Source organism: Synchiropus splendidus, chromosome 12 (genome assembly GCF_027744825.2).
Source record: "Synchiropus splendidus isolate RoL2022-P1 chromosome 12, RoL_Sspl_1.0, whole genome shotgun sequence".
Taxonomy (NCBI): Eukaryota; Metazoa; Chordata; class Actinopteri; order Syngnathiformes; family Callionymidae; genus Synchiropus; species Synchiropus splendidus.
In genome coordinates this window covers 1,893,561-1,911,526 of record NC_071345.1, presented here as the reverse complement: position 1 = coordinate 1,911,526, position 17,966 = coordinate 1,893,561, and the positions used below count along the sequence as shown (strand labels likewise).

The window sequence follows — 17,966 nt, the reverse complement described above, 5'->3', positions numbered from 1 at the left end:
AGAGAGAGACAGGAGGAGCAGAGAGACGGGAGGAACGGAGAGACAGGAGCAGCAGGAGGAGCAGAGAGAGAAACAGGAGGAGACGGAGGAACAGCGTGTTACACAAGCCATGTTGGAGGCTTCAGCTCCTCCTCACACCGCCACCTGCAGTGTCCTGGCAGCAGACATGCACCGGTGCCAGTGCAGGGCGAGGTGCCCACCGCTGACAGCATCCGGATCCATCTGAGCCTCGCTTCAGTCTCACCATATTCAAGTGTAAACATGAAGACACGCCCGCTTTAGCTCCTCCAGCTGGTTGGGCTGGTTTCCTGGTGTGTCAGTCACCTGAGGAAACACCTGAGACCAGGCAACCCGACGGGTCTGAACAGGTCCGGTAGCACAGCGAGCCTGCCTCCGTGGAGCTAATCAGAACAAGAAGAGACTCTGAAGAGGCAGCACCTTCGACCATGGACACTCTGCTGGGGTCACTGACCTCAGTCTCGCTCGTCGGCGCCCTGCTGGCCCTGCTCCTGGTCTACCTCTCACCATGGTCCTGGTCCAAGACTAAAAAGCGGGAGCCGCCCGGTCCAAGGCCACTACCCCTGCTGGGCAACCTGCTGCAGCTGGACCTGAAGGGACCTCAGAACACCATGATGAAGGTGAGACCTCATGAGGGAGACCTTGCTGCAGCTCCAGGTTCTCATGCTCTTTGTTGGATTTCAGCTTCACAAGGAGTTTGGCTCGGTGTTCCAGATCCTCCTGGGTCCCAAAAAGGTGGTGGTTCTGGCCGGTGTGCAGACCCTGCAGGAGGCCCTGGTGGACCACGGCGAGGAGTTCGGGCATAGAGATGCTCCGCGGATCATGCAGGAGATAAGCCAAGGCCATGGTGAGTGATCCCTTCACTGAAGGTGAGCAGGAGAATGACGTTGGTCCCTCAGGAGTCGTGTGGCCCAACGGGCCGTCCTGGCGGGAGATGAAAGGCTTCTGCGTGGCCGCCCTGCAGGACTTTGGCGCCGGGCCCACGGCGTGTGAGGAGAGGATCCTGGAGGAAAGTCAGCAGCTGGTGGCTGCCATCAGGGAGCTGGGTGGTGAGAAGAGCAGCTGCTCCCTCTGGACTCACACCTCTCTGACCTCCACTCTTCCGTGGACTTGCAGGAGAACCCTTCCAAACAGCCGGGCCGCTGACCCTCGCCGCATGCAACGCCATTTGTTTGGTGGTGCTGGGCCGCCGGTTCCAATACGACGATCCCCAGTTCGCCACCATGGTGGAGCGCTACAGACAGGTCCCCCTGCTGGCGGGGTCTCCGTCTCTGCAGGTACGGGCAGCTGCGGTAGGTTTGCGGCAAGTCTAAACGGCAACTGCTTCCTTGGCAGTTGTACAATCTGTTGCCGAGTCTGGGGAAGTGGATCAGGAACAGGCAGGAGCTTCTGGACATCTGCAAGCAGAACCAGGAGCAGTGTGTGGAGCTGCTGGCGCCTCTGAGGGACTCGCTGGAGCCGCAGATCAGCCGCAGTTTGGTCGATGCCTTTCTGATCAAGAAGAAAAACCTGGAGGTTTGTGACCTGCCCTTCTGCGCTGAAGCCACTTCACCTTCTGGGTCCTCTCCCCGGCAGGACTCCGGCGACACTGACAGCCACTACCACGACGAGAACCTCAACGCCACGGTGCAGAACCTGATTGGAGCTGGAACCGATGCCACAGGGACCACGCTGAGGTGGGCTCTGCTGTTCATGGCCAAGTTCCCGCACATCCAGGGTAAGACAGAGCAGGTCCACCACACCTGAGGGGAGCAGCACCTGTGACCTCCAGACCCTCTCAGACCAGGTCCAGCAGGAGCTCAGCTCCGTGACTGGGGGTCGTCAGGTCCGGCTGCAGGACCGCATCAACCTGCCCCTGAGCAATGCCGTCATCCACGAGACACAGAGGTTTGCCAACATCGCTCCCATCAGTGTCCCACACAGAACCAGTCGGGACGTCACCTTTCAAGGTCACATCATTGAGAAGGTCAGCCGAGACCCATGTGGTGGTTTGCTCTCGACTTCTGCCTGTGCTGTCAAAGAGAGACAGGAGGAGCAGAGAGACAGGAGGAGCTGAGAGAGAGACAGGAGGAGTAGAGAGAGAGACAGGAGGAGCAGAGAGAGAGACAGGAGGAGCAGGGAGACAGGAGGAGCTGAGAGAGAGACAGGAGGAGCAGGGAGACAAGAGGAGCAGAGAGAGAGACAGGAGGAGCAGGGAGACAGGGGGAGCAGAGAGAGAGACGGGAGGAGCAGAGAGAGAGACAGGAGGAGCAGGGAGACAGGAGGAGCTGAGAGAGAGAAACAGGAGGAGCAGAGAGAGAGACAGGAGGAGCAGGGAGACAGGAGGAGCTGAGAGAGAGACAGGAGGAGCAGAGAGAGAGACAGGAGGAGCAGAGAGAGAGACAGGAGGAGCAGGGAGACAGGAGGAGCTGAGAGAGAGACAGGAGGAGCAGGGAGACAAGAGGAGCAGAGAGAGAGACAGGAGGAGCAGGGAGACAGGGGGAGCAGAGAGAGAGACGGGAGGAGCAGAGAGAGAGACAGGAGGAGCAGGGAGACAGGAGGAGCTGAGAGAGAGACAGGAGGAGCAGGGAGACAGGGGGAGCAGAGAGAGAGACAGGAGGAGCAGGGAGACAGGGGGAGCAGAGAGAGAGACAGGAGGAGCAGGGAGACAGGAGGAGCTGAGAGAGAGACAGGAGGAGCAGGGAGACAGGGGGAGCAGAGAGAGAGACAGGAGGAGCAGAGAGAGAGAGACAGGAGGAGCAGAGAGACAGGAGGAGCTGAGAGAGAGACAGGAGGAGCAGAGAGAGAGAAACAGGAGGAGCAGAGAGACAGGAGGAGCTGAGAGAGAGACAGGAGGAGCAGAGAGAGAGACAGGAGGAGCAGGGAGACAGGAGGAGCTGAAAGAGTGACAGGAGGAGCAGAGAGAGGGAGACAGGAGGAGCAGAGAGAGAGACAGGAGAAGCAGGGAGACAGGGGGAGCAGAGAGAGAGACAGGAGGAGTAGGGAGACAAGAGGAGCAGAGAGAGAGAGACAGGAGGAGCAGGGAGACAGGGGGAGCAGAGAGAGAGACAGGAGGAGCAGGGAGACAGGAGGAGCTGAGAGAGAGACAGGAGGAGCAGGGAGACAAGAGGAGCAGAGAGAGAGACAGGAGGAGCAGGGAGACAGGGGGAGCAGAGAGAGAGACGGGAGGAGCAGAGAGAGAGACAGGAGGAGCAGGGAGACAGGAGGAGCTGAGAGAGAGACAGGAGGAGCAGGGAGACAGGGGGAGCAGAGAGAGAGACAGTAGGAGCAGAGAGACGGGGGGCAGAGAGACAGGAGGAGCAGGGAGACAGGGGGAGCAGAGAGAGAGACAGGAGGAGCAGGGAGACAGGAGGAGCTGAGAGAGAGACAGGAGGAGCAGGGAGACAGGGGGAGCAGAGAGAGAGACAGGAGGAGCAGAGAGAGAGAGACAGGAGGAGCAGAGAGACAGGAGGAGCTGAGAGAGAGACAGGAGGAGCAGAGAGAGAGAAACAGGAGGAGCAGAGAGAGAGACAGGAGGAGCAGAGAGAGAGACAGGAGGAGCAGGGAGACAGGAGGAGCTGAGAGAGAGACAGGAGGAACAGAGAAAGAGAGACAAGAGGAGCAGAGAGACAGGAGGAGCAGAGAGAGAGAAACAGGAGGAGCAGGGAGACAGGAGGAGCTGAGAGAGAGACAGGAGGAACAGAGAAAGAGAGACAAGAGGAGCAGAGAGAGAGACAGGAGGAGCAGAGAGACAGGAGGAGCTGAGAGAGAGACAGGAGGAGCAGAGAGAGAGAGACAGGAGGAGCAGGGAGACAGGAGGAGCTGAGAGAGAGACAGGAGGAACAGAGAAAGAGTGACAAGAGGAGCAGAGAGACAGGAGGAGCAGAGAGAGAGAAACAGGAGGAGCAGGGAGACAGGAGGAGCAGAGAGAGGGAGACGGGAGGAGCAGAGAGAGAGACAGGAGAAGCAGGGAGATAAGAGGAGCAGAGAGAGAGACAGGAGGAGCAGGGAGACAAGAGGAGCAGAGAGAGAGACAGGAGGAGCAGGGAGACAGGAGGAGCTGAAAGAGTGACAGGAGGAGCAGAGAGAGGGAGACAGGAGGAGCAGAGAGAGAGACAGGAGAAGCAGGGAGATAAGAGGAGCAGAGAGAGAGACAGGAGGAGCAGCGAGACAAGAGGAGCAGAGAGAGAGACAGGAGGAGCAGGAAGACAGCAGGAGCAGAGAGAGAGACAAGAGGAGCAGAGAGAGAGACAGGAGGAGCAGGGAGACAGGAGGAGCTGAGAGAGAGACAGGAGGAGCAGAGAGAGATACAGGAGGAGCAGGGAGACAGGAGGAGCTGAGAGAGAGACAGGAGGAGCAGAGAGAGAGACAGGAGGAGCAGGGAGACAGGAGAAGCTGAGAGAGAGACAGGAGGAGCAGAGAGAGAGGAGGAGCTGAGAGAGAGACAGGAGGAGCAGGGAGACAGGGGGAGCAGAGAGAGAGACAGGAGGAGCAGGGAGACAGGAGGAGCTGAGAGAGAGACAGGAGGAGCAGGGAGACAAGAGGAGCAGAGAGAGAGACGGGAGGAGCTGAGAGAGAGACAGGAGGAGCAGAGAGAGAGACAGGAGGAGCAGGGAGACAGGAGGAGCTGAGAGAGAGACAGGAGGAGCAGGGAGACAAGAGGAGCAGAGAGAGAGACAGGAGGAGCAGGGAGACAGGGGGAGCAGAGAGAGAGACGGGAGGAGCAGAGAGAGAGACAGGAGGAGCAGGGAGACAGGAGGAGCTGAGAGAGAGACAGGAGGAGCAGGGAGACAGGGGGAGCAGAGAGAGAGACAGGAGGAGCAGGGAGACAGGGGGAGCAGAGAGAGAGACAGGAGGAGCAGGGAGACAGGAGGAGCTGAGAGAGAGACAGGAGGAGCAGGGAGACAGGGGGAGCAGAGAGAGAGACAGGAGGAGCAGAGAGAGAGAGACAGGAGGAGCAGAGAGACAGGAGGAGCTGAGAGAGAGACAGGAGGAGCAGAGAGAGAGAAACAGGAGGAGCAGAGAGACAGGAGGAGCTGAGAGAGAGACAGGAGGAGCAGAGAGAGAGACAGGAGGAGCAGGGAGACAGGAGGAGCTGAAAGAGTGACAGGAGGAGCAGAGAGAGGGAGACAGGAGGAGCAGAGAGAGAGACAGGAGAAGCAGGGAGACAGGGGGAGCAGAGAGAGAGACAGGAGGAGTAGGGAGACAAGAGGAGCAGAGAGAGAGAGACAGGAGGAGCAGGGAGACAGGGGGAGCAGAGAGAGAGACAGGAGGAGCAGGGAGACAGGAGGAGCTGAGAGAGAGACAGGAGGAGCAGGGAGACAAGAGGAGCAGAGAGAGAGACAGGAGGAGCAGGGAGACAGGGGGAGCAGAGAGAGAGACGGGAGGAGCAGAGAGAGAGACAGGAGGAGCAGGGAGACAGGAGGAGCTGAGAGAGAGACAGGAGGAGCAGGGAGACAGGGGGAGCAGAGAGAGAGACAGTAGGAGCAGAGAGACGGGGGGCAGAGAGACAGGAGGAGCAGGGAGACAGGGGGAGCAGAGAGAGAGACAGGAGGAGCAGGAAGACAGGAGGAGCTGAGAGAGAGACAGGAGGAGCAGGGGGAGCAGAGAGAGAGACAGTAGGAGCAGAGAGACGGGGGGCAGAGAGACAGGAGGAGCAGGGAGACAAGGGGAGCAGAGAGAGAGACAGGAGGAGCAGGAAGACAGGAGGAGCTGAGAGAGAGACAGGAGGAGCAGGGGGAGCAGAGAGAGAGACAGTAGGAGCAGAGAGACGGGGGGCAGAGAGACAGGAGGAGCAGGGAGACAGGGGGAGCAGAGAGAGAGACAGGAGGAGCAGGGAGACAGGAGGAGCAGAGAGAGAGACAGGAGGAGCAGAGAGACGGGGGGCAGAGAGACAGGAGGAGCAGGGAGACAGGGGGAGTAGAGAGAGAGACAGGAGGAGCAGGGAGACAGGAGGAGCAGAGAGAGAGACAGGAGGAGCAGAGAGACGGGGGGCAGAGAGACAGGAGGAGCAGGGAGACAGGAGGAGCAGTGAATCACCAGTGGGTGATGCAGGACTGACCTTGACTGTGTCCGTGTCCAGGGCACAACCGTGATCCCGCTGCTGACCTCGGCACACTTCGACCCTCACCAATGGGACACGCCCCACAGCTTCAACCCCGCCCACTTCCTGGACCCGGACGGGAGGTTCGTGCTGCGCGAAGCCTTCCTTCCCTTTTCTGCAGGTGAGACACCCTTGAGCTGTGACATCGTTGCCGCTGTGACATCACCCCGTGTCCTCCCAGGTCAGAGGGGCTGCGCCGGGCAGCACCTGGCCAAGTCCATCCTCTTCATCTTCTTCACCTCCCTGCTGCAGCAGTTCCGCTTCACGCCGCCCCCCGGTGTCTCGGAGGAGCAGCTGGACCTGAGTCCGCGGCAGCTGCCCTTCCTCAGTCCCCAGCATCACACGCTCTGCGCCCGGCAGCTGTGCTGACACCCCCTGCTGTTCATGTTGCGCCACTGAAATAAAGGGAATGAGCAGCGTTGCTGGTTGTCTGCGTTTTTGTTTGTTCGTGGAAGTGAAGGGTTCTTACAAGCGTGAAAGAGACAGGATCTGAGACTGGCGACTGGCAATGGTTAACCCAGACACCAGACCTGGAGCTGACCGGCACCAGCAGGACAAAAGCCCCAGTGAACTTTGTCCCGGTTCTTCTGAGTCAGGGAGCTCCATAAATTTGTAAAACCATCAACTGGATTTACCGGTCTGACAGGTTTGGAGCTATCTACCTATCTGCCAGGACGTGTCAACTGGGTTGGACTTTGGTTTGGCATTTCAGCAGCAGAGTGACAGAGTTTCATGTCAGAACCATGTCTGCGCTGGAGGTTCTGCTGCAGTCGTTCTGCTCGGCGTCTCTGCTGGGGACTCTGCTGGTTCTGGTCCTGGTCTACTTCATCTCCACCCGGTCCGGACCTCAGGATGAGAGGAGAGAACCTCCCGGGCCGAGAGCGCTGCCCCTACTGGGGAACCTGCTGCAGCTGGACCTGAGCAGGCCGGACTGCAGCCTGCTGGAGGTGAGTGTGACCCAGGCTCAGGTCCGGACGCTTGGCTCACCCGCCTCCACTGCTCCTGCAGTTTTCCCGCCACTTTGGTTCCGTCTTCACTGTGCACTTCGGACCCAAGAAGGTGGTGGTTCTGGCCGGGTACCAGACGGTGAAGGAGGCGCTGGTGGAGCACGCGGAGGAGTTTGGAGAGAGAGACTCGGTCCAGATCCTGCACGAGATCAACCAGGGCCACGGTGACACATACACACGCGCGCACACGCACGCTGGCGACCTCACCTGACCCCCCTCCTCCCCGGTGTCAGGTGTCCTGTGGACCAACGGGGACTCCTGGAGGGAAATGAGGCGTTTCTCGCTGATGAACCTGAAGGACTTTGGAATGGGCCGGAAGGTGTGCGAAGACAAGATCATTGAGGAATCTCATCACCTAATGCGAGTCTTCCAGAGCCATGGAGGTCTGACGTGTGGCTCGGCTGACGTGGTGCCGCTGCTTCTGACGCATCTGCTGCTTCCAGGTCGAGCCTTTGACTCCACCTTGCCCATGAACTACTCCACTGCAAACATCATCTGCTCCATGGTCTACGGCGACAGGTTCGACTACGAGGACCCGCACTTCCAGGCCATGGTGTCCCGACTGAACGAGAACGTCCTCCTGCTGGGGTCCCCGTCTGTTCAGGTGACTTCTTGCTGGTCTCGGGCGCGACAGGAAGTGACGCATCTCTACCGCAGGTGTACAACCTGTTCCCGTGGCTCGGGAAGTGGTTCGCCAACCGCCGGCGGTTCCGGCAGCTGTACGACGTCAACATCCAGGAGAACCTACAAACCTTCCGGCAGCTGGAGGAAACACTGAACCCACACCTGTGCCGCGGCTTTGTCGACGCCTTCCTGGTGCGCAAGCAGAGTCTGGAGGTGAGTGCGAGGATCCCCGTGGTCACATGACCACAACGGATGGCGAGGCGCCGCAAGTCACGTGACGTCCTCTCTCTCCCCGCAGGACTCGAACGTCACCGACAGCCACTTCCACAACACCAACCTGCTGATGACCGTCCTGCACCTGTTCGCCGCCGGGACCGAGACCACGGCCACCACACTGAGGTGGGGGCTGCTGCTCATGTCCAAGTACCCGGCCATACAGCGTGAGTTCTGACCCGGCCGCGCCCAGCCAGACCTCAACATCCGGGCCGCCCAATGTCAACATGAAGACCGCCCATGTTTTTTTCCCTGATTCAGCACAAAACTTCTGCAATATTTTCACAGATTTAGCAAATATTTGTTACATTTGAGACACTACACTTTGATGGTAGCTCCCATTGGTTAATCTCTGTCAGTGTTAAAACTAAACATCAAATCTTAAAACTAAATCTAAATCTCAGTTTTAAAGATGTCGACGCCCCCTGCTGGTCGGCGGCTCCTCTGCCGCCCATCAGGCTCGCAGGTGTGCACACCTGTCACCATAGCGCCTTCTAGTGGCTGCTGGGGGGCCATTTCAAAATCTCAGACTTTCAGTTGTGAAGAGCCGAGGACTGAACTGACTGACATTTAGATTTAATTCTTACTTTTGACTCGTGCTGTCAGTCGATAAAAAATAAATTTAATTAATGACAGGATTTTGTAATTAATTAAACGCATTTTTATGTCATATCTGCTAAAGGTCTTTTGATAAAGAATTTGAGTTCTAGGATATTAAAAAATGTAGTGCATGACTAATCAATTGAATACAGTAAGAAGAGAAGATTTGAAACTGTGCTTCATCAATGAACTCCAAAAGTAAAGGTCAAGCACATCCGCAAACCAGTGAGGCCTGGTGCATCGTTCAAGAATGCAAAACAAATACAGCAATACAGTGAAATCAATAAAATAAAGCTGTCTTAAAAAACGTAATACAAATACAGCGATTCAGTCAAGTAAATGAAATTCTGAAATAAAATAAATAATAAATAATAAAATAAAGGCTGTAAAAAGGCTAAAAAAACACGGGCGTCTTCATGTTTACGTTGGGCGGCCCATATGAGCATCAGCCCCTCTGACCCCCCTCCGCCCTCAGAGCGGGTCCACCAGGAGCTGAGTGCTGTGGTGGGCCGACGGCAGATTCAGGTGGAGGACCGCAAGAACCTGCCCTACACCGACGCCGTCATCCACGAGATCCAGAGATTCGCCAACATCATCCCCCTGTCCCTGCCCCATCGGACCAGCCGTGACGTGACCTTTCAAGGTCACTTCATCAGGAAGGTCAGCAGATCTGTCCACTAGAGCAGGAGCGGCCGAATGTGTGGCTCTGCTGCTCCCCCACCCCGACCCAGCAGGGGGCGCTGAGACCTGTGTGTGATGTGTGCAGGGCACCACGGTGTACCCGCTGCTGACCTCCGTCCTCTACGACCCCAGCCAGTGGGAGACCCCCGACTCCTTCAACCCCCGACACTTCCTGGACAACCAAGGGAGGTTTGTCAAGAGAGACGCCTTCCTGCCCTTCTCTGCTGGTCAGTGGAGTGTCGCCATGGTGCGAGTCAGTGATGTCATGGCGCTGAGTCAGCCGTCTGCCCCACAGGTCGCAGGGTTTGTCTGGGCGAGAGTCTGGCCCGCATGGAGCTCTTCATCTTCTTCACCTCGCTGCTGCAGAGCTTCAGGTTCTCGCCTCCTCCCGGGGTCTCGGAGGAAGAGCTGGACCTCAGTCCTCGGGTGGGTTTTACCCGGAACCCAAGAGCCCATCAACTGTGCGCTGTCCCACGTGAGTGAGGGGAGGAGCTTCGCCATGGCCATGAGTAGAATTGTAGGTAGTGCCCCCTGCAGGCTGGCAGGTGCGCTGCGGGTCGGGGGGGTTTGATGCTAACCGCAGCTTTGCTAATCTAGAAATGAGCGCTGACGCCGGGTCACGTGAGGCGAGCTGACTAATCAGAGAGAGGCGTTGTGATCCGCTATGAGATGAACAATAAAAACAAGACAACTGGCTGTGTTTGGTCATGTGATGTCGACATGAGGGTGCTACGACACGCTGACCCGGGTCACTTGGGCTCACCACCTCAGCACGGACTCGTCACCAGCTTTAATTGAAGGCAAACAATCGTCGTGACTCGCGGTCACGTGAGTCCGCCGACGTCATCGCTGGTTCTTCACACAGAGTCAGGTGAGCAGCAGTCTGTTTACATTCAGGCTCGGTCCTGGGACCAGAACGGCGCCGCGCCGGGTCTCTGGGTCTGACTCGGACCGCCGGGTCTTGAGTCCCGACTCACACGGCCGTTTCCTGAGAAGATCTGAGTGGCTCCTTCAGCACTTCTCCCTGTGATCCCACTGGAACCTGCAGAATAAAACTCGGTCAGCAGGTGGCGCCAAACACGCACTCCTCCAGCAGGCGGCGTTAGTTCACCTGCAGCGGTTTGGCATCAACGCCGGCGTTGATGTTGTGCCTCTTCAACTCCGACTTGATGACCGCTGGAGGGAGAAACTCCAGTTGACCTCTGACCCCTGAGCTCTCCCCGCCTCCCTCTCTCACCTGTCAGCAGGACTCCCACAACCATCCAGGCGCACAGGAAGAGGTTTCCCGCCAGAGGACCCGCGTCTGTGGTCAGCCTTCCCTGGATCAGAGTGAAGATGATGCCGAAGATCTGCAAACACTCAGATGTCGGTGGCCGCTCGCCCTCTTGCTCTCCTCCGCTGTTGCCACGGTACCTGAGCAAAGGCGTTGAGCAGCCCGGACGAGGTTCCCTCAGACTCGGGGTACGTAACCTCCACCCCAAACTCAAAGCCCAGAGGGAGATAGCCGGTCATGAAGAACCTGCCGAGCAGACAGCCGGTGCTGGTGGTCATGTGACTGCTGGGAGGGAGACAGAGAGAGAGGCGGGGGGACTCTACCCGAGGACTCCGGCCGTGAAGAAGACCAGGTAGATGTTGTGGAGGTCCAGGGTGAAGCTGAAGACCACCATGCCCAGGAAGGACAGCACGTACACAGCCAGCGTGGTCATCCTGCCCACAACAGCACGAGGTCACATTCAGCCGCCGCCATGTGTGAGGACCTGTCGGCCAGTCCCCACAAGGTTCGGCCTCAATCTGAGGTCCTGGCTCAGGTTAGGTTCAGGGGAAGAGGCTGGGGAAAGGGTGATGGTCCCCACAAGGACAGACGTGTGTGTGTGTTTGTGAGAGGCACCACCTACTTGTAGGCCTTGGTGTGGTCCAGCCAGAGGCCACACAGAATGGAACCCACCATCCCAGCCACCACCAGAGTCAGACCAATGCGGCCTGCGTTCAGCTCCTCGTCCTGACACACACACACAGCATGAGCATCACATGAGCTGAGACTCCCGAGTGTGTGTCGCTGGGCAGCAGGAATGTGCGTCTCCCAGCGACCGTGTCACTTCTGCCTGCTCAGCCGTGAAGGTCAGGCTGGAGATAAACCGGTTCCCGGCGTGGGAGCGGAGTGTGTGCTCACCTGGTAGCAGGCCATGATCATCTGGTTGAGCAGTGTTGACACAGAGTAGAAGGAGCCTGTCATGATCCCTGCAGCAGCACAAACACAGCCCAGTCAGCCAGCTCCGCCCTGCACCGCAGAGCCGGCTCACATGACGCACCGTAGCTGACCAGCAGCAGCACGAACGCCTTGTTCCGGAACAGGTTGAGGATGGACCTCTGGTAGGAGTAGCCTTCAGGGGGAGAGTCGGGCAGAACGGCCTGGGCCGGGCTCGGGGGCAGCGGCGGGCGGTCCGTGATGACTGTACCACAAACAGTGGAGTTGTTGTCACAACGTGCGCACCTGCCGCTGGTGTGTGTGTGTGCGTGTGTGTGCGCGTACCCAGCAGCGTGAGGACAAAGAGTCCCGTGGAAACCGCGGCGGTGCCGTAGAACATGACGCTGATGTTGTGGCCCATCTGAGCCAGGTCCTCACGGGTGTTGGGAACCAGAACCGGAGGAAGCAGGAAACCGATGGCCGTCCCCAACTGACACACACACGCAGGGGTCAGCACTGGGGTCTGCACTGGTCTGTCACCACTGACTCGGTCTCAGCATCTTTGAGCCAGGTCTATCCCTGGATCAGAACAGTTGAGACCGGTTTCCCTCCGCCGTGACTTGGTGTCACCCCCCTCCACCCCCTCCTCCCCTACACACGATAAAATGTCAAGCAAATAAACAGGGGCGTAACACGTGGGTTTCACAGACGGGACACCGGCGGGGCGGGTTGGGGTGGCGCTCACCTGGTTCCCGAGGACCGCGGTGGCGCAGGCGGTGGAGACCTCGCGGGGTCCGAACCACACGGAGGCGATGCGGGACGGCAGGCCGAGGATGAAGACCTGCGCCACGGAGCAGATGACCTGCGCGGTGACGGTGACGGCAAACAGCTGGCGACCCACGCTGGCGCACTTGATCCACGCGCCCACGCAGTTGAGACCGGAGCCGAGGAGGGCGGTGAGCCGCAGACCCTTGCGGTCCAGCAGCCATGTGGCGGGGAAGATGAGCGGGATGTAGGCGACCATGTAGACGATGGAGAGCCAGTTGACCTGCTCGGTGCTCACCTCGTAGAAGCACGTGAACACGTTGGTGATGATGCTGTACTGGATCCACTGGAAGGCGTTGACCAGCGAGTACAGGCTGAACACGGCCAGCACTGCGAAGCGGCGACAGAAAAGGCGCGTCTCCAGCCGCGGCGGCGCCTCTGCGCCCGGCAGCATCGCGGTCCTCTCATCCGGGACGGCCTCGCCGTTGCGAGCGGGGGGGTCGGCTCCGAACTCCGGCTCCAGGCTCTTCCCGATGGCGAGGACGGGGTCAGGTGCTGCGGGGTCCGCGTGCAGGTGCTCCTGCACGAGCTCGCCGGCGACCATCGCGCCTGCGCTGCGCCGCTTAGGTGCCGGAGCTGTGACGGAACCGAGACCGGCGGCGGCGGCGGCGGCGGCAGCGGCGGGGGGACGAAAGCAGAGGAGCGGATGCTCGGAGCCCTCGGAGCATCGCCCGGAACCGGAACGGCTGTGGGCCTCTTGCAGTGAGGAGCCGAGCCGCTCTAGTTCCGCTGACATGTGAGGCTTCCGATGGCTCTCAGCCAATAGGAGACGAGCAGCGACCAGGACGCTGTGACGTCACTCTTCGTTTAAATAGAGCGACGCGGGCACGCACAGCCCGACGCACGCGCGTTGACAACGAATCCCTGCTCTGACCCGCGCCAGGATCCGAGCCAGCAGGAGCAGAACTCGGGATCAGGCACGTCCCTCCGCCCGAACCCGGCAGCCCTCTGGCGCCGCTCGGCTCGGGTGTCTGGTTGCCGTGGAAACGAGCAACAGGTCGATGTCCGGGCCAGGAGAGAGGAGCGTCCTGGAGGAGAACCTGCGGAGGGAGACCTGGTGCCGAGTGGAGTCCAGTCCGGGTCACGCTTGGTGCAGGTCTGAGAGAAGACACTACCGGACCCACCTGAGGACCAGCAAGGTCCTCCTCGCCGCGCTGGGCGATGAGCCGAGGACGTCCTGCAGAGAGACGCTGCCACACAGCGCCCTCAGGCGGCCGGAGAGGCGCCACTACAACCAGAGCGGTGAGTCACAGTCCCGGAGGTGACCAACCGCGCATCACACGGGCGGACACGGCTCACCTGACTGACGGTTTCAGGTTGCGGGCTGGTGGAACTAAATGCCGGTACACGCCCCGCTGGCACCGGCGGGGGATCCGAGCCAAGTTGGACCCCCAGCCGAGTCACAGCCGGGCGAGAGCTCGGTCCCATGAACCCACGCGGCTCGAGTGTGATGATGGAAAACAACTCCGCGTATCATCATCCAAAAGGAAAACATGCATGAAGTTAAACACGCACGTATACACTTGCGCGTGTACATCGTATATACTCCATAAAAATGAGTGTTATCAATCATGAAACAGTACCATTGCTAGAGGAATGTGACAATAAAAAGTGAGACCTTAGACTCTAAAATATGTCCAGGTCTTGCTCGTAATAAATCGTAGGCGGCCCGCTATTGCAGTGTCTGTGTTCTTTGTCTCTTTTACAGTATATAACTGTATTTATGTGTTTTTCTCCTGACTCGCGGATGGAACATTTAAGAAATTTATATTTAAAAAAACATCTCGGCTACTCTGTCGGTGCAGGTCTTCTGCAAGCGCACTGGCATCCAGAACCTCCTTGGCGAGGAGTAATGACCGAAATGCATGACTTAAACGCTGCTTTGGCTTGTGGCGGGTCACAATAAACAGAAACGGCGGCCATTTACACAGGACCACAGTTTATTAAAGAAACATCCTCCAGCAAGGAGCGTAAATTAAAAACCTTTGTCGCAGCAGGTGAGCCGCCTCCACCTGAGCCTCACTCCCCAGCCACATGTCCGTCACCACAACGACGAACATGAGCGATAAGTCACACTTAAACAACACCTCGGCGGTGACGGACCTCAGCGGAACTTTCCTGTCCTCATTTGTTTCTGTCGGAAACTGCCCCGATCGTCTTCCGGTGTAAACAAGCATTGGCGGCAAATATGGATCGGGATCCGACTGAGCACATTTCAGACGAACTAACCCGGGACCACGGGGTTTGGGTCCGGTCCAAACGTACCGTTCTGGAGCACATGAACAAGTATAAAGCGATTTTGGCTACGATTTTGGACGACCAGCCGGAAGTGGAGGCAGAGACGCGGAGAGTTCTGCTGCAGGAGCTGCTGGCGGTGAGCGGCTCACTGTGGGCCTCAAATGGCGCTTTAGCTTGGCTCTGACGGCCGCGTCACGTCTCTCGTGTCACATTCACTGGTGTTAAGAGGTGAACCTGCCCCAGGGAGCGTTAGAAGACGCGATCCGCCTCGATTCAACTTCAGTTAAACACCGACACACACACACACACACACACACACCAACGGCTCGAGCTTCAGTTCCTCTGTCGTGTCTGCGCAGAACTTCGAGGAGGCTGTTCTGGAGAATGTTCTGGTGAATGGGCTGAAGTGGACGGAGGCTCCCGACGCTGAAGGTTTGACTTCCTTCCCTTGGACTCTCATTGACTCTCTGTGACCTGTCCGTGTGAAACGCTGTGCTCCCTGCTGTCAGAGGAGGAGGTCCTGGACCTGGAGGACCAGCTGAGCGACACCATCCTGGAGGCCACCCTCCGGCGCCGCACCTTCCCCAGACAGATCCTGGCCCATGTGGTCGGCGCACTGAAGGCAGAGCGCCTCCTAATGGTGAGCGCATGATTGGTCCAGGCCCCTGCTGTGGCCCTGGACCCGGTAGCCGTCGGCCCCTCTGTTGAGTCCCTGTGTCTTTGTTTCAGGGAGGTCATGACCCCATGCACACGCCCAGTCTGCTGCCGGAACCAGGCCAAGGTAACTCACGCGCGCACACCACGTCTGAGGGTCTTATGTTCTGTGGGGACCTCACTTGTCCATCACCCTTCCCCCAGCCTGCGCCCCTGAACACTTGGCTCAACCAGACTGAAGCCCAGTTTTTTGAAAGTCTGAACCCTCAGATTGAGGCTGAACCTTGTGGGATCCAGCCAAAGAATAGTGTTTTGTCAAGAACTGGTCCCCACAGATGAGGATTAACAGGTACACACTCACCCACACACTGTTCCACTGACATGTCTTTTCTTTTCTTCCCACAGAAAAGTTGATGCAGGATTTGTCGGTTGCTGCTCCCGACCTGGTGCAACACACTCTTCAGGTTGTCAAGGTAATGCAGCGTGATTTGTGTGGTGCTCTGGTGTCCACCATTTGACCCGTTGTGTTTGTGTCGTTCAGTCCATCCAGACCCTGCAGCACCAGGCCCTGGGCCTCCGCCACATCCTCCAGCTGGACCCCAGCTCTGACGCTCTGCAGATCCACCACGACGTTTTGGGTCGGGCCGAGTCTCCGCCTCCCTGTCGGACCGGCTCTCGGCCAATCAGACGAGCCGTGGAGGAGGCGGCGATGGCGGACTGTTATGTGGTGGCGAGGAGTGACGATGCAAATAAATAAATTTTACAGGAACAAGGTGCGACTCGTGTGTGAAGATCAGTCCGAGCCTGTGATCAGTGGCTCCGGGGGGCCGGGCCCCTTGTGGAGCCTGTCTTCCTGTAGTGCTGCCACCGACCAGCTGGTGGCGCACTTGAGCAGACAGTGGTGACCTCCTCCTGGCCAGAGCGCTGACCTAGACCTGGCTCTCCTCAGGGGACGAGGTCGACACAGCAACGCTCCTGCTGTTGTTGTTGACACATTTATTTTCATATTCAAGACGACAAGTATGAAAAAGAAACTCAAGTGAGACGACAAGCTTGTGCAACTCAAAACCACGTGGTGAGACACGCCCACCGGGGGGGGCCCACACGGCATCTGATGCCAGCGGAGCCGTGAGCCTGGGTCTGCTCAGTGACGGTCCTCACAAAACGTCCTGAGAAGTTCAGAGCAGCAGTTTGGCATGGCAGCGACAATCGCTAAGGTTCCAGAGCTGGAGCCGGTGGGCGTCAGAGGCAGTGCACGTGGTCCAGGGTCAGGAGGCTGGCGTCCAGCGGGTCCGACAGCAGGCCCTGGATCTGCAGGCTGCTCTCCTTGATGTGCTGGATGAAGAGGTTGCGCTCGTCTTCGGGCGTCTGGCCGTTCTGGGCCCGGACGATGCAGGTGGGTCGGTGTAGGTTCAGCATGTAGACCAGCTGCTGCTTCTGCTGCTTCAGGGTCTGGATCTGGGACTTGAGGTCTGTGTTGACACTCTCCAGCTTCTCGGACTCCTGCCGGCACCAGACATGTCAGCTGACGGCCGTACCCTCTGGGCCGGACCCCCTACCTTCTGCAGGGTCTCCGTCTTCTCCTTCTTCTTGTTGCGGCACTTGGCAGCGGCGATCTTGTTCCTCTCTCGCCGTCTCCTCCTGCGGTCCAGCTCCTCACGTGACATCTGTCAGCCACAAAAGCACTGTCAGCTCTGAGAGGACCCGCCGGGCCGCTGCCGCCAACTTCACCTCTCTCCGCCTGCCTGACTCCGGCTGGAGGTCTGAGCTGGAGCTGGCTCCGTCGGAGCTGAGGTCGGCGCCGAGGTCCAGGCCCGGCCCACCAGACCGCCTGCGGGTCTGAATGGTGAGCCTGAGCTCGTCTCGGATCGTCGGGCAGAAGTCGGTCAAGTCATCCAGGGTGAGGGGTCCGGGCGGGGTCAGAGTCCCGCAGCTGACGTCTGCCAGGGTCGGCCCCGAGTGCTGAAGCATCATCCTGGGGGGCAGAGGTCAGAGGTCACACACCCGCTCCCCTGATGCCCAGCGATGAAAGATCCCGGTGTTTTGGGATTTTATTGCCACATGAAATACAGCTGTTAGAATGTCATCGCACAGCTACATGTGGAGGGACCGCACGGGCACGAGAAACATAGACATGAAAATGACGAAGTATAATCGTGAAAAAAACAAATTACTAAACAGAATGTCAAATAAGACGTACATCATGCATGGAGGTAAAACGACTTCAATGGAGATTTTAACGTGAGAGCAAGCAGTTATTCATTCGCTTTTGTGCTTAGTCTTTGGTGGGATGTAAATAGTGTGGTGTTTCACCGAGGGAGGGAGGGGATGAGGAACTTGGCTCAGGTGACAATGAGATGGATGATACAATGAGATGCTCTTCATACAAAGCAAAACAGTTCAGCCTGAGCTAGTCACTTAGTCACACATCTCGCGCCAGAAACTCGTCACAAACGAAGGATCCAGACGAACATAAAAAAACTCAAACGCGTGACGTCACGGCGAGTAAACTGTTCAGCGGCACACACACGAACATGAAGAAACAGCTGAAGCCTTCGCTCTAATCCGGACGAGCGCCGCAACAAACTTGGCTCCATCTCACACGAACTTGTGGCCCCGGACCGCGTGACAGTGGGAGCCGGTATCCGTCGCGCAGAGCCGCTTCGCGGGTCATACCTGTCAGTGTCGGCGGTGTTTCGCGGCTGCTCCTCTCTTCCGGTCAGTCAGTCTCACTCACAGTTGCATCACCCGCTTTTATGTCGCGGCAGGGGGCGTGGCC

General features: G+C 58.4%; 5 protein-coding genes across 10 annotated transcripts; 3 read left to right on the top strand and 2 right to left on the bottom strand.

Annotated features, from left to right (window-relative positions):
• Positions 1-366: 366 nt before the first annotated feature.
• On the top strand, positions 367-6,508 carry LOC128768783 (cytochrome P450 2K1-like). 2 transcript variants are annotated; one of them, XM_053881947.1, is made up of 9 exons: positions 367-638; positions 703-865; positions 918-1,067; positions 1,135-1,295; positions 1,354-1,533; positions 1,594-1,735; positions 1,800-1,984; positions 6,080-6,221; positions 6,282-6,508. In XM_053881947.1, exons 1-9 carry the CDS (start codon positions 447-449, stop codon positions 6,467-6,469), a joined length of 1,503 nt encoding a protein of 500 aa, XP_053737922.1. In that variant the 5' UTR covers positions 367-446; the 3' UTR covers positions 6,470-6,508. The 2 variants fall into 2 exon arrangements, with proteins under 2 accessions (XP_053737922.1, XP_053737921.1); XM_053881946.1 differs by having other exon boundaries at positions 1,591-1,735.
• A 321-nt stretch (positions 6,509-6,829) lies between these two features.
• Positions 6,830-9,975, top strand: LOC128768780 (cytochrome P450 2K1-like). Of its 2 annotated transcripts, XM_053881939.1 has the most exons (9): positions 6,830-7,047; positions 7,109-7,271; positions 7,341-7,490; positions 7,551-7,711; positions 7,765-7,944; positions 8,030-8,171; positions 9,080-9,264; positions 9,371-9,512; positions 9,581-9,975. In XM_053881939.1, the coding sequence occupies exons 1-9, from the start codon at positions 6,844-6,846 to the stop codon at positions 9,766-9,768; spliced, it is 1,515 nt and encodes a 504-aa protein (XP_053737914.1). In that variant the 5' UTR covers positions 6,830-6,843; the 3' UTR covers positions 9,769-9,975. The 2 variants fall into 2 exon arrangements, with proteins under 2 accessions (XP_053737914.1, XP_053737913.1); XM_053881938.1 differs by having other exon boundaries at positions 7,341-7,711.
• Positions 9,976-10,063: 88 nt separating this feature from the next.
• On the bottom strand, positions 10,064-13,268 carry flvcr1 (FLVCR heme transporter 1). 3 transcript variants are annotated; one of them, XM_053881928.1, is made up of 11 exons: positions 12,534-13,268; positions 12,216-12,440; positions 11,816-11,960; positions 11,595-11,735; positions 11,456-11,523; positions 11,181-11,284; positions 10,882-10,992; positions 10,699-10,804; positions 10,523-10,634; positions 10,397-10,461; positions 10,064-10,327 (listed from the first exon to the last, which is right to left on the bottom strand). In XM_053881928.1, exons 1-11 carry the CDS (start codon positions 13,029-13,031, stop codon positions 10,259-10,261), a joined length of 1,644 nt encoding a protein of 547 aa, XP_053737903.1. In that variant the 5' UTR covers positions 13,032-13,268; the 3' UTR covers positions 10,064-10,258. The 3 variants fall into 3 exon arrangements, with proteins under 3 accessions (XP_053737903.1, XP_053737902.1, XP_053737904.1); XM_053881927.1 differs by having other exon boundaries at positions 12,216-13,268; XM_053881929.1 differs by lacking the exon at positions 12,216-12,440 and having other exon boundaries at positions 12,534-13,260.
• Positions 12,974-15,949, top strand: nsl1 (NSL1 component of MIS12 kinetochore complex). 2 transcript variants are annotated; one of them, XM_053882006.1, is made up of 6 exons: positions 12,974-13,537; positions 14,893-14,965; positions 15,043-15,173; positions 15,263-15,314; positions 15,593-15,660; positions 15,729-15,949. In XM_053882006.1, the coding sequence occupies exons 1-6, from the start codon at positions 13,457-13,459 to the stop codon at positions 15,942-15,944; spliced, it is 621 nt and encodes a 206-aa protein (XP_053737981.1). In that variant the 5' UTR covers positions 12,974-13,456; the 3' UTR covers positions 15,945-15,949. The 2 variants fall into 2 exon arrangements, with proteins under 2 accessions (XP_053737981.1, XP_053737980.1); XM_053882005.1 differs by lacking the exon at positions 12,974-13,537 and adding an exon at positions 14,409-14,669.
• atf3 (activating transcription factor 3) lies at positions 15,792-17,962 on the bottom strand. The gene is made up of 4 exons (XM_053882013.1): positions 17,864-17,962; positions 16,919-17,162; positions 16,747-16,854; positions 15,792-16,690 (listed from the first exon to the last, which is right to left on the bottom strand). Exons 2-4 carry the CDS (start codon positions 17,159-17,161, stop codon positions 16,430-16,432), a joined length of 612 nt encoding a protein of 203 aa, XP_053737988.1. The 5' UTR covers position 17,162; positions 17,864-17,962; the 3' UTR covers positions 15,792-16,429.
• Positions 17,963-17,966: the final 4 nt, after the last annotated feature.